Genomic DNA, 13,966 nt, shown 5'->3' on the forward strand with positions numbered 1-13,966 from the left:
AACCATACAAGCATTGTTACGCTAAAGGATTGTTATATTCTGTATTTGCATTAAATGCAGAGGCAAAACACACTACTTCAATTTATGTAGCAATATCTGTAACCATCCCCTTCTAGCATAACCTTTTTGCTTCTCTGTGTCTCACAAGCTTTCCCTGGCTCAACCTTACAGCCTAAATCTTAACCCGCAAATCCTCCCCTATTACTGTTTTTCACCAGTCTCTACTCACCCCAAGCGTTACTGCCACAACCAGATCATTCTTCTACTACAAACCTCTAGTAGCCTCGACATCTTCTACCATGTAATCACCATGGACAAAAATCTCTCATTTATATTTACTTCCTCTGCCTCCTTTAGCTCAGGCTCATTTTTCTCAAACCCCTTGGTTCCCCGCTGAAGATCCTTTTCCCTCTCAGACCACTTAACTCCTCTCTTGGAAAACCAACCTTCTTTGGAGGATGAAAAACTTAAGCCGGGCACCATGCAAAGAATACTACAAATTTTCTCATTGAATCCTCACACTAATACTGAGAATTAGAAATCATCCTGGTTTTTACATTTGGAAAACTGAAGCTTAGAGAGATTAAGTAACTCGCCCAAGGTTACCACTAGGATTTTAATCCAAATCCTTCTATCTCCACAGTCTTAACCATTCTATTCTCCTGTCTCCAGAGGTCTGACTGAAAATACGGGGGAAAAAAGTTTCCTTAATTCTGTAGAAAATAAGCACGGCGAAAAGATCTCTGTATGTGTATATATATTTCATGTGGTCCTCCACAGATGCTGAGAGCCTTCCAGCCAAAGCCCAAGAGGGAACACAGTTCACAGCAGCACCTTCCCACGTGGAGGGCTCCAGAGGGCTCAGGAGTTAGGCCAAGGAGCCGCACAGCATGCCTCTCCAGCAGGACTGGATGCAAAGCACAGGAGGAAGCCTGGCTCTTGGGCCCAGGATGCCAGTAGGGAACAGGTGGTTAAGGGATCCCTCTCCCCATGCAGACCCAGTCCATCCTCCCAGACCTTTGTGGAGGTAGTGATGCACCTTCCAGTGGGGGGCTGAGTAGATGTCCACCTCAAAAGATATCCAGATCCTATTTTAAAAGCTCTTAAGAGACAAGGCAGTAATCTAACAATCAAGGGCAAGCAATGATTCCTAAGGAGAAGCCTGCGCCTTACAACGGCACAGCTAACTTCAGGGGGCACAAAGAAATGTCTAGGGAGACAAGAGAAGGTGCTTCACTAGTGCCCAACAGAACGTAGAGGCGGCCGCCGCCCCCTCCTCTCCAGAGGGGTCGCAAGTCCATTTTCTCCTGTCTGTGTGACAGAAAAGGGAGGCGGGCACCCCAATGTCTCCCACCCCGAGGGCCTCAGCCGCGCACCTCTCAGCCTGTCCTTCTAAGGGCTGAGAGACTGTCCCTGCCCGTCTCCCCACTCAGCCCCAATCCCCCCTCCCACTCCGCACCTCTCGCTCCCCTACTCGGTCTCCCTCCAACCTTCTTGCCCCACCGCTCTGTCCACTAGACCTCTCTTCCCCTACCCCCCGCCCCTCTTTCCTTCCCCACTCGGTTCCTTATCCCTCAGCCCCACGCTGCCCAGCCCTCGGTACCTTGAGCGTCACGTCGCACAGCTTGCCTTGCCGCCGGATCTCCTCCATGACGCCGTAGCCGCGACTAGGCAACTCGGACACGGAGAAGTGTACCAGGTCCTCCAGCTCCTCCGCGCCGTCCTCCACCATCTTCCCCGGCCGCCGCGACTGCGCAGGCCTGGCTGGCCGGCTCGATATTAAACGGGGCGGGGCGAGGGCGCGCGCGGACTGCCGCCCGGAGCTCAGGGCTGGAAGCAGACGGGCCTGCGCGGCCGCCGTAGTCTCGGGCTGCTCTGCGCCGGAAGCCCCGCTGCCCCGCTTCCTGGTGTAAGGGCAGCCTTCGTTCCTTCGTTTTCCCGACCGTGCTTTCGCGGCTGCAGCTGCCGCAGTCCTTCTAGATTAACCGGTCCCATTTCCCGTCTTCCCAGTTCGGCCCTGACCTTACTCATATCTCGGCCCAGGGCCGCGGACTTCATTTCCGCCACTACCCCGATACTTCCGGAATCTGCGGAAACGGCCCGTTGCCATGGCGGCTATGTACACAGTTCTGCCGCGGCCAGTGGTGCTTGCGGTCGCTGCACATGCAGCGGTGGCGCGGCGGGAGGGCCACTGCCTCCGGAGCGGTGAACAGGGGCCACGCGCCGCCCGGGTGGGGAGAAGCAAGGCTGGAGAGGGGGTGTACGCCGAGGCGGCTGGCAGCGACTGGGATCCGAACACTGCTCCACCTGGGAGTCCCCTGGCTTAGCTCCCTGATCTGTGAAATCCGAGCGGAGGAGAGAGCGCGGCATCGTGGGGGGCCCTTTCGGGCAGGCTGCGGCTTAGGGTCTTCGGATCTAACGTTCCCTGGTCCCACGAGGGCTCTGCGTCGCTGCCGAGGTTGAGAGGGCGCGAAGTGGGGGACCAGAGGTCTTCCGGACCCTTCTGTACTCGTCAGTTTTCGAACTGGAGGGGGCTTCGGGATTGCCAGGTCGATCCGCTCGCTGTACAGATGAGGAAACCGCTCCAGAGAGGGACAGGAATGGTCCCAAGGCCAACTGCCTACCACAATCCACGCAGGGGACCGGTATGTTGGGTGAGGAAAAGGGAAAAGGCCAGTTCTGCCTGGAATCGAGGCCGGGTGCGTTTGGACCCTGTTGTTTTGGGGTTCAGATGCTGCTGCTGTTCTGATAGCTGTGAGCGTTCCATATGAGAGCGCCTGGTCTGGGCAGGAGCGCTGGAAGGTAGGGACTCGTCCCAGCGGACGCCCCCTCTCCTTTTATGCACCCCTCAGCTGTGCTTGGTAGTAATTCTGTCCTTTCCCACCCTTAAAACAAATAAGGAAACGACCTGCCTTTCCGAGAGGTCTCCTGGTGACCACTCAGAAGTTCACTTATTTACACCAGAACTAAGGGTGGTGCCCATGAGAGAGGAGCATTCCCCACAAGGTACTGACCGGGGGAAAAACACTGCTAAAAGAGAAGACATGGTGAGGGGCTGAATATGGCTTCTTGCAATCAGTGCCTGGAAACTTAAGTGTCTTCCTGGAAGGGCTGTGGGCTCAGGGATTGTAGGTGATGTGGGAGGGAAGTGACATATACCCCTTGGGACTCTCTCAGTAGTGACGGAAGATGGACCCACATGTGGAGATTCAGCCGTCCTCTGACTTCCAGCCATGACCATCACTACCAACCACCATTTCTTGAGTTCCTGCTCTGTGCTGGGCACTGTTCTGGACGTTGAGGGGGGATTCAAAAGAGATAAAGCACAGTTCTATCCCTCAAGCAACTTGTAATTCAATTTGGGAGCGGAAACCTATTCAAATGATGCGGCGTAAGAATGGTAACAAGCATTATTTCAGTAAGTGCAAGATAGCATGGGGTCTCTAAATGTCTGGGTGTTGAATGCCTGCTGACTAGCAGCCTTACAGGAGAAGAGAGAAGGCTTGCGGGGGGCAGGGGGGCTGCCTGGCTCAGTCCTTAGAGCATGTGACTCTTGATCTTGGGGTTGGGAGTTCAAGCCCCACCTTGGATGGATGTAGAGATTACTTAAAAAAAATAAAATATTAGATTAAAAAAATAGAGAAGGCTTGCCTTAGGCGGGTATAGCTCCTGGCATACGTGGAGCGATGGTTATGAGTATGCGGCGGGCCTTGGGAAGATAGGGGGGCTGCATGCGCATGTGCATGTTGGCAAGTTGCAGGCCCCACTCTGAGGGGAGGGCATGCTTGGGCTTTCCTGTGCTGTTTTTGTGCTGGGTGCGTGGGGGTTTCCAGGAGGGAGGTCTGGGCACCTGCCACCTGGGCTGGTTCCATTCAGAGGGCACCCACGGCAGGAGGCTGGGCCCTCAGACTGGTGTGAGCAATGGTTCCCAGAGCTTTAGAGATTGAGGGTAAGTTTGCTTGTGTCAAAACACACCTTCCTCCACTCTCAACTTCCCAATAGCCTAGATCAAAGTGAACTTGGAGTTGAGATTTTTCTCTTCACTTTTCTCAATTTGGGTCTATGTTAGAGCCATTTGTGGCTTTCTATTCCTTCAGCTCAATTTTCCAGGCAACAATTCTAGGACTGAAATTGGATAAGCCATCACCCTTGATCACCTGAATACCTTTCAGATCCATTTTCTAAAAATTAAAAGGTCTGGGGGCGCCTGGGTGGCACAGCGGTTGAGCGTCTGACTTCGGCTCAGGGCGTGATCCTGGCGTTATGGGATCGAGCCCCACGTCAGGCTCCTCCACTATGAGCCTGCTTCTTCCTCTCCCACTCCCCCTGCTTGTGTTCCCTCTCTCGCTGGCTGTCTCTATCTCTGTCAAATAAATAAATAAAATCTTTAAAAAAAAAAAATTAAAAGGTCTGAATGGTCCCATAGTGGCTGGGAAAAGACTTCCATGAAGTAATTACTTGAGGAATGCAGCAAGTGGACACAGGTCTACAGTAGGCAAATATGAAAGGGACATGTTTGCTTATTTGATTTGATATCTGAAGGCCTTATAACGGGTTAGAGTTTGATTTGTCGACATAATTGAAACTGTAAACAAAGGGCAGGGCCTGTGTTATTTAATTTGCTCTGTGGAGATACTTAATGCCATTGATGACAGTTAATATAATTGTAATAGGAAATCTAGTGGTCGTTGCAAGTTGTATTTAGAAATGTGGAGGGACATTCATATTTTAAAAATCTGTGATCTTTTTTATCAGGTAACATTCAATGAACCTCTCTTAGATAATACATGTAAAACATTAATATTCTTTATTTAATGTGCTTTTTTTAAAAAGTGAAATAATTAGGGGCCCCTGGGTCACTCAGTCGGTTGGGCGTCTGCTTTTGGTTCAGGGCATGATCTCAGGGTCCTGGGATCGGCTCTCTGCTCCATGGGGAGTCTGCTTCTCTCTCTCACTCTCCCTCTGTGCTCTCTCTCTCTCAAATAAATAAATGAAAGTCTTTTTTTTTTTTTAAGTGAAATAATTAACTGTAATTCAGAGAAGAAATCCCTGTCATGCATGACTTTTTCTTTACAGTAAAGGTCTTACCAATTTGTTTTTTAAGAATATCAAGCATTGTATCAGTTGATTTGTTAGGGTTCTTTACAATGGCTCAAGCAAGCTATTTTTTCTAATCACCATCATGTTGCTATTTTCCAATTTGAATATAAAATTGCATCAGCTTCCTATGTGTCTCATGTTTCCCTAACTCCTCATAAATTCAACAAATGCCTTTGCTGGTTGTTTATTTTGTTTTTCAAAAATATCCAGGAAATTTCTTTGCCCTCAACTCCTCTTTCCTGCCTCATGAAGGTACAGCTTATTGTAGTGGCAAATACCTCGTTTCTTATCGAACTGGTTTAACCCTGAGAGGGAGGGCAGAAGAGAAGCATACCATGCAGCGCGTAGCCGAACCCTCGGGCCTTAGTCTCTATTCCAAGTATGTTTCGTACTTTTGGAGCATGAACTCTAAATGAGGTTTTTTTTTTAAGATTTTATTTATTTATTTGACAGAGACAGTGAGAGAGGGAACACAAGCAAGCGGAGTGTGAGAAGGAGAAGCAGACTTCCCGCAGAGCAGGGAGCCCACTGCGGGACTCGATCTCAGGACCCCGGGATCATGACCTGAGCCGAAGGCAGACGCTTAACCGACTGAGCTACCCAGGCGCCCCACTAAATGAGTTTTTAACATTCTTTCTTATATGCATAGTTCCATAAAAGTGAAATTATCAAAATGTGAGAGCCCAGTGTTAGGACTACACGACCATAGACCACATGATCATATTGCTCCCATTGTTTGAAAAAGAAGGAAAGAAAAAAATATTAAATCAATATTAGGAAAACTTAGATGTAAAATGAGAAATGTTTCCTCTCTGAACAACTTAAAATTGTATTATGTTAATTTCCCCAATAGTTTCGAACAATGAAGTTTAATATATTTTCATCGACTTTCATCTTGTTTTCCAGTATTACTTAACTAGGTTTAATGCAATTGATGATGATTAGAGATTGATTTTTCCTTAGCTTTCCTTAGAACTCTTGACATTTTCTCTCAATATTTAATCCTTTGTCATCAGTATATAAGAGGCACCTGAAGAGCCAAGTTTTAAGTTCCTCTCAAAGCAATAAAAAGAGCACGATCACTCCTTCTGCTTAATGACCGTTTTTGCTTCTCCACTCTATGTCAATGCTGGAACCAAAATGTTCTAATTAGTATTAAATATTTTTACATAGTCACTCTCAGGAGATGGCCTCGTGTGATTTTACCAATGAGACTGATATCCAATGAAATAGGAGCTTTATTAGTTATCATTTGGTTGTATCATTCAATTTTTAAATTTTTTAAAAAGATTTTATTTATTTGAGAGAGAGAGAGAGCATGTGAGTGGGGGGAGGAGCAGAGGGAGAGGGAAAGAATTTCAAGCAAACTCCTTGCAGTTGTGGGGCTCGATCTCACGACCCCGAGATCATGACCTGAGTCAAAACCAAGAGTTGGACCCTTAACCAGCTGAGTCACTCAGATACCCTCGATTTTTTTTTAATGATTTTTTATTATATTATGTTAGTCACCATACAGTACATCCCCGGTTTCCGATGTAAGGCTCGATGATTCATTAGTTGTGTATAACACCCAGTGCACCATGCAATACGTGCCCTCCTTCCTACCCATCACCGGTCTATCCCTCGATTTTTAAAAATTTTAATAAAATACTTCAGTTAGGCAGGATCTAAGAGATTTATTAACTCTCTCCGCAATGCAGCAGTCCCTTTGGTAGCGTCTCTGCTAGCTGGCATCCTGACTTTGCTTGAGTTTTTTCCATTATAGGACAGCTTTACATTGTAGGAGGGTCACTTCCCTGAATCTACGTCTCTAATCCTTACACCTGTAAGCTGACATCCTAGTCCATGAAGCTACCCCAAGCATTTATTTTAACATTTTGTTACACACGGTCATTATTTGTGATAGTATAAATAAAGAAAGACAAATTTAAGTGTGTCTCCCTGAAAGAAAATATAGTTAGGTTTGAGAGAAGAAGAGGAGGTAGGGGACTATTTTTTCTCTCAATGGACTGCCAGAGAAGAAAGAATATTTGATTATGCGCTAGGTTAGATATATTTCTAGGGAATCATTTTTCTGGTCTAAGTCAGTCAAATGGACGTAGAGGAGATGTTGCATATGAAGTAACGTATGTTCGTGAAGAAAAAATTAGCTTAAATGCATTTCATAAGGAAGTATTTTAGAGGAAAATAGAATGAATGAGGCAAAGCGTAAGTGAACTCAGTTACAGAACATTTTTTAGGAAACAAGTCTAAGATGAGGCCACTCCAGGGAGCATTCTTTTTGCCTTGTATATGTGTCTCTTAGGGGGCCATGGGTGGGAAATGATGAGTCAGCCAGTAAAGTAGGTGTGCCTGTGCTTGTCGAGCAGTGTCCTGTGGGTAGAACCCTGCCATGCTAGGGGGTAAAAAGAAAGACTGGCTCTCAGTGGGATAGGAAGACACAGACAGCATGTCACTCTGTTCTGATCTTCTTCATGAGTGACACCTCCCCGCTAATTGTCATTTGATGATGCCTGCTGAAAGTTGCACTGTTTTCTTCTTTTTAGCTAGAATGGGCACTAGGAAAAAAGTTCATGCATTCGTCCGTGTCAAACCCACCGACGACTTTGCTCACGACATGATCAAATACGGAGATGACAACAAAGTAAGTGGAACGAGCTTGCCTTCACCAGCCTGGTCCTCTCTGTCCCCCCTCACTACAGCGTGACCCTGTTTCCAAACAGCCTTTAAGGACCCAGACAGAATTGTTGAAAGTTCAGATGGACTCCAGAGTCCAGCAAGTCCAAACCACTCCCCTTGAATCGCTTTTGATGAGGAAACTCTTGAAACTCCCATTTTAAAGTACATTTTTGGTTAATAACGTTTACCTTCATCCTTGCATCTGATACAGAAAAGCTGACCTTTGTCCACGCTCGTAAAACTTTCTGGTGATCAGATCTGCTGTTACGTAATCTCCCTGGGGGTCCAAGTAGAATGTCTTAAGTTGATAACTGTTAAACTTACCAAACCAGGAGAGTGGGAGAAACTCTTATCGAGAGAACCGGAAAGATATATCTGTCCCCATCCCTTTACTACTCTCTGACAACCTTTCTGAAGCCCATGACAGGCTTGGGACAGGTTGAAAGAGTCCTGTTTTCATTCAGCAAACAGCTGTGAATCCACTATGGGCAGCACTGAGACGTTCTTCAAGGGAAGAATTCAAGCGCAAACTCCCCAAGCTTTGCAAGTCTTGGCAGTCAGAAAAAAGCTCACACTGGGCATGGTTTCAGCGAACATAGAAGGGCAGAGCATTTCTCGTGTAAATGGACCAAGCCTCTCTTTCTTGATCTTACTTTTTCTACATGTGGCTGTGTCTTGACTCTTGGATTAGGGCATCCAGGATAAAATTCCAGCAAGGGGCTCTTTACATCAGAAGTCCCCATAGTGAAGATTGGAGTCTACCATTGTTCTAATGCAATGGGTTCCTAACCCAGCTGCTGCCACGGTGGCTTGCTATGGAGGGATCTCAAAATCTAATATATATATTTTAGAAATCTGTGCACCTAAAAATATGCTGATTACAAGTGGGTAGGCACCTTGGATTTGCTGTAATACCAGTGAGGAGCTGTCTGAGAAGCCATGAAGAGCCTTTTCTGTGGCTGTTAATTCATCATTACTCACAATGGCCCGTAGCATGTAAGAGATGTGGCCCAAGCCCAGGCGTCTGTCACCAAGCCCGCTGTTCTCTCTGGCCTAATCCAAGGCCTCCCTGTGCTTAGTGAGGGTGTCTAAAGCTTGTTCAATAGAAACATGATAAATGTGCTTCAACCAAGGCAAACAGCACCCTGTAACCTAGGGTGACAAGTCCTGAAACTAGTTAAGTGTGCCAGTCTCCTGATCCTTCCTCCTCCAGGGTTGTGTGGCCTCTCTGCGGGAGCTTCCTTCTCCCATCCCAAAGAACTCATTGGAATATCAGCCCGTTGGTGGGAGTCCCTGTTCTTCCTAAAGTTTACTTCCTCTATTTTCTCCAGGTCAGGCCTCAGCTGGCAGCCAGTTTTTCATACTGGTTTCCTAAACACTAACTCTCTCTCTTCCCCTCCTCCTAGAGCATTGATATTCACTTAAAAAAAGATCTTCAGAGAGGAGTTGTCAATAACAAGCAGACGGACTGGTCGTTCAAGCTGGATGGAGTTCTCCACAATGCCTCCCAGGACTTGGTTTATGAGACAGTCGCGAAGGATGTGGTTGCTCAGGCCCTCGACGGATACAATGGTAATTTAGTTAATTGTCGGTTGTTTTACATACGAACCCACAGAACCCTTCCTGGAGATAGCAATGCAAGTATTTTATGGTGAATGAAAGACAAGATAATCTCACATGCTAACTTCTGTTTGCTTATTTGTCTATCTCCATATTCTTAGGATGGAAAACCGGTTATTTGCTTGGTGATATTGTGGGCATGACTTGATCCAAAGTTCTATAATCTTACCTTCATAGGAAGATTCAATGGCTGTGGTTCTCTATAGGTCATGGGGATTAAACTCTTATCCTGTTCCAGATCTCTCAAACATTAGCTTGGAAGATAATGTCCTTATGAATTTGGCGGAGTCCAAATGCTTTTCGCTTGGCTACCTGCTAGGAGCTACTTCCGTTCATTCTACCAGCAAATCAGTCTACTCTTCCTAGTCTAGTATAGAGTTACTTACATAGAGCACGAAAAAATGGAGTAGAGTTTGATCGTCTTTTTTTTTTTTTTAAGAAACAGACTCTTTTTTTTTTTTTTTTAAGATTTTATTTATTTATTGGGGCGCCTGGGTGGCACAGCGGTTAAGCGTCTGCCTTCGGCTCAGGGCGTGATCCCAGCGTTATGGGATCGAGCCCCACATCAGGCTCCTCCGCTATGAGCCTGCTTCTTCCTCTCCCACTCCCCCTGCTTGTGTTCCCTCTCTCGCTGGCTGTCTCTCTCTCTGTCAAATAAATAAATAAAATCTTTTTTTTTTTTAAGATTTTATTTATTTATTAGAGACAGCCAGTGAGAGAGGGAACACAAGCAGGGGGAGTGGGAGAGGAAGAAGCAGGCTCCCAGCGGAGCAGGGAGCCCAGTGCGGGGCTCGATCCCAGGACCCTGGGATCATGACCTGAGCTGAAGGCAGACGCTTAACAACGGAGCCACCCAGGCACCCCTAGAGTTTGGTCGTCTTAACAAATTAAAAGCAGCTTTCTTGGGAAAGTTTTACAAACTAGTTCAGTCTGAGATGGCTTGAAAATCTGTAGAAAGAATCTATCACCGTATGTAAACTTCGCCCATGTGACTGGAATGCTCCCTGTCTGCAAGTTTTAGATCTTATGTTTAAAAGTCTGTTTAGTGTCGATGCCCACACATTGTAATGTATCCCGCTTGTGATACATAGCTGTGGTCCTCATTGACCCTGAGGGAATATGGCCCTGAGGCGGTAGAAGATGAGGAAGTAAGAAGCCTAGGAGGTTAAGAGTCTTGGGCCCTGGGTGCTGTGGAATCACAAATGGGCTCGAGGCCCAGCTGCAGGGACTCCTTCCTACACACTTGTGTTAGTAGACACGGTTTCTGACCTCGGCTCCCATGCTGAGTTAGAGCCCCTTGTGTAGAATCTGCCCATCCCAGGAACTAGAGCCTTGGTGTGGGGAAGACAAACATGGATTTCTATGGCCCAGTGTTACCCTAAAGCAGTGTCTGGGATGGGTCTGGCTCAGGCTGGCCAAGCCAGGAGGAAGGGCGGATGGGAACGGGAACCCTAGTGCCCGGTGGTCATGGTAGACCTCATAGACGTGAGAGGTGCAAACGGAAGTCTTCCTGGAGAGGGCGGTGGGACCAGTTAGGACCTGTCATGGTGGTCTGTTTCTGGAAGTGACATGCGACCAACTAGCAGCCCTGTTTGATCCTGTGGGAACTTGCAGCCTACAGAGAATTCTCACCAGTAACAGGAAATGCCCTTCCCACGCCCGTTTCTTCCTGGGGATTTTGAAAGTGCTTCTTGCCTCCTGCCTGGCCAGCTCCAGGGAGGCTTACGCCTGAGACTCTGGCAGTTCATGGCTTTGCTACAGAAGGGCTGGAGTTCAATGTTTCTGTCTCCCTCCTCACCTGTCTAGGAAAATTCCCAGTTTCTCTGTTGCCTGATATTCCCTGCTCTGCTCAGAAGCCCGAGGGTGGGATCTTCTCTTGGCACAGGGAACAGCAGAGCACCACATGAGCCAGATTCAGAGCAGCCGGCTGTGTTTTGACCATTTATGTCCCTGTTTCCCTTCCTGTCCCCCCGCCCCCCGCCATGGCAGAAATTCCTCATGTCCCTGGCTGCTCCTGATGGCCCCCTTCACGCCAGGGTCCAGGCTGGCACCGGGCATGCTGGGGGATATGAGAGCCGTCCTCGGAGCTATTTTCCTGGACATCACCAAGACGTGCTTCCACGTATTTGCAGGTACCATCATGTGTTACGGGCAGACAGGAGCCGGCAAGACATACACCATGACAGGGGCAACTGAGAATTACAAGCACCGGGGGATCCTTCCTCGTGCCCTCCAGCAGGTAGAGAGTGGGCCCACAGGTGGGGTGCCACACGAGTTCCCCCCCTCTTACCGCCGCTGCTGCTGACCCCAAACCTGCTACTGGACGCAGGATACACATTGAGGGGGTGTGGGTGCAGAGGCCTCAGGAAACTAGGAGTTCGGGTTTCAGAGTCCAACCCAAGCCCATGCAGAGCTGGCTTCCTCATTTGTGAGGCTGTGCCAACTGGCCTCTTGCTGCTGCGCTGGTCTGCGATCCTGTAATGGAGGATTCGGAGGTCCTAATGATGTTCCTTCTTCATTTTAATGAGGGGATCCGGACTCTTACAGAGCTTCCTTACTGACCTGCTCTGGCTTCTTCTACCGTCACAGCCCCAGAAAGAGCAAAGGGCAGAAGCAGGCACAACAGGAGCTTTCAGGACTGAGTCAGCCCTGGGGGGTCTGGGAACTCTGACCGAAGACAGGACAGAGGGGCCTTCCTTTGGGGTTCTGTGAGGACCCTCTGTTGGGAGGTAGGAGGCAAAGGGCTTTTCCCCAAAAGCATCTGGAGGTTTTATAGCCCTGTCCTATAAGAAACGGAGAGGACCCTCTAGTGTATAAACCACCCATGTTCCAACTGGGGAAGCCATCTCCTTCATGCCCCGCTGTCAAAGCTTCGGGATCTCAGCATCTCCGACTTCAGTAGCGGATCCGAGCGTTGCCCCGTGGAAATATAGTGCAAGTCACACATGCAATTTTGAGTTTTCTAGTAACCACAGCTTAAAAAGTAAAACAGGCAAAGTTGATATTAATAATATATTTTATGTCAGTAAATGCAAAATATCGTCTCCCCATGTAGTCGGTATGAAAATTCTTGAGCTATTTTACATTCTTTTTCTCACACCAAGTCTTTGCGGTGTCTATTTTATACTTACGGCCCATTTCCATTTAGACACTAAATACTCATCAGGAATACTTGATCTGTATTTAGATTTCATAAAATTTATGGTTGAAAAAGTAGGTTTATAAACCCAAGTTGTTGGAAACATACTGAAAGGTTTACCAGTAACTGAATTTAGGAGCCCCTTTGAAATTTAAATTACAATTAAAAATTCAAATTAATTACAATTAAATAAAATTTGAAATTCAGTCCCTCATTTGCGTCAGCCACATTTCAGGTGTTTAGCAGTCGCCTGTGGCTGGTGTCTACTATGTTGGACAGCAAAGACCTAGACTGTTAGAGCAGGGTGGGGGCCTCAGGGATCATCCAGTCCAACCCCCACCGCCCATTTGACTGTTCAGAAAGTTAAGGTCCAGAGAGGGGAAAAGACCAGTCCAAAGTCACCTGCCTATAAGTATCAGGGAGGGTATTAGGAGCTGGGAAGGCTGAGTTTGGGCTTGGCTTCTCTCAGTAGCTGAGTGATCATAGACAAATAATTTCATTGCATGGAGCTTTCCACAGATGGGTATTGCCCCTGCCCTGCTTCATTCACAGGGGAGTTGTGAGAATGGAATTAAATAATGGATGTGAAAGAGGTGTCTGTATGGTGAGACCCCATAAAATAAGGGATCTTTACTCCAGAGTCTTTTCCATTCATCGTCACGGGGCTGTTCAATCTGTTAAGTCAGGCCTCAAAAAACTACACGATAATTATCACTCAATAGACTAATAATAGCCATTGTTGATGATGTTGACCATCATGCTAGCTCGACTGTAAATTCTTTTAGGACAAAGATTTTTTTATTGTACTTCTTGATGTTCCCTGCTGAGGTCAGAACCCTTTTGACACTGGCTGGTCATTGGAGTTTTGCTCTTGGTGACTACTGTCCAATCCCCCATCTAGGTTTTTAGGATGATCGAAGAACGCCCCACACATGCCATCACTGTGCGTGTTTCCTACCTGGAAATCTACAACGAGAGTCTGTTCGATCTCCTGTCCACTCTGCCCTATGTCGGACCGTCAGTCACACCAATGACCATCGTGGAAAACCCTCAAGGGGTCTTCATTAAAGGCTTGTCAGTCCACCTTACAAGTCAGGAGGAGGATGCCTTCAGCCTCCTTTTTGAGGTGAGATGACCAAGTCTAAGGGCCCCTTCCTTCTCTCCTTCCACCCTCCCTCCCTCCTTCCTTCCCTCCCTTCTTTTCTTCCCTTTTTTCTTTTCCTCCCTCCCTCCTTCTTAGTTTTTTACTTATGTTGATAATCAGAATGAATATTAATATATGCTCTTTTAGCAAGTTCAGATAGTAAAGAAAAAAATACATGAACAAAAAAAGAATTCACTCGTCTTGTTTCCTACATACAGCAACAATAATGTATATTTTGACTTAATTCCTTCCAGTCTTTTTTTCCCAATGCAATTTTTTTCTTT

At 47.1% G+C, this 13,966-nt stretch overlaps 2 protein-coding genes across 4 annotated transcripts in view; one reads left to right on the forward strand and one right to left on the reverse strand.

Annotated features, from left to right (window-relative positions):
* The window catches only part of KLHL18 (kelch like family member 18), a 52,457-nt gene extending 50,579 nt beyond the window's left edge, over window positions 1-1,878 (reverse strand). For 2 of the 3 annotated variants that reach the window (XM_040628904.1, XM_040628903.1), the window contains exon 1: window positions 1,604-1,878. In XM_040628904.1, the coding sequence (XP_040484838.1) occupies window positions 1,604-1,732 (129 nt within the window). In that variant the 5' untranslated portion in view covers window positions 1,733-1,878. The remainder of the gene's footprint in view (window positions 1-1,603) is intronic. The other variant, XM_040628905.1, reaches the window with a different exon arrangement.
* A 251-nt stretch (window positions 1,879-2,129) lies between these two features.
* The window catches only part of KIF9 (kinesin family member 9), a 49,653-nt gene continuing 37,816 nt past the window's right edge, over window positions 2,130-13,966 (forward strand). Inside the window, exons 1-5 of the mRNA XM_040628240.1 lie at window positions 2,130-2,645; window positions 7,647-7,744; window positions 9,186-9,351; window positions 11,532-11,638; window positions 13,440-13,664. Of these exons, the coding sequence (XP_040484174.1) occupies window positions 7,652-7,744; window positions 9,186-9,351; window positions 11,532-11,638; window positions 13,440-13,664 (591 nt within the window). The 5' untranslated portion in view covers window positions 2,130-2,645; window positions 7,647-7,651. The remainder of the gene's footprint in view (window positions 2,646-7,646; window positions 7,745-9,185; window positions 9,352-11,531; window positions 11,639-13,439; window positions 13,665-13,966) is intronic.

Source organism: Ursus maritimus, unplaced genomic scaffold (genome assembly GCF_017311325.1).
Source record: "Ursus maritimus isolate PB19 unplaced genomic scaffold, ASM1731132v1 scaffold_14, whole genome shotgun sequence".
Classification (NCBI taxonomy): Eukaryota; Metazoa; Chordata; class Mammalia; order Carnivora; family Ursidae; genus Ursus; species Ursus maritimus.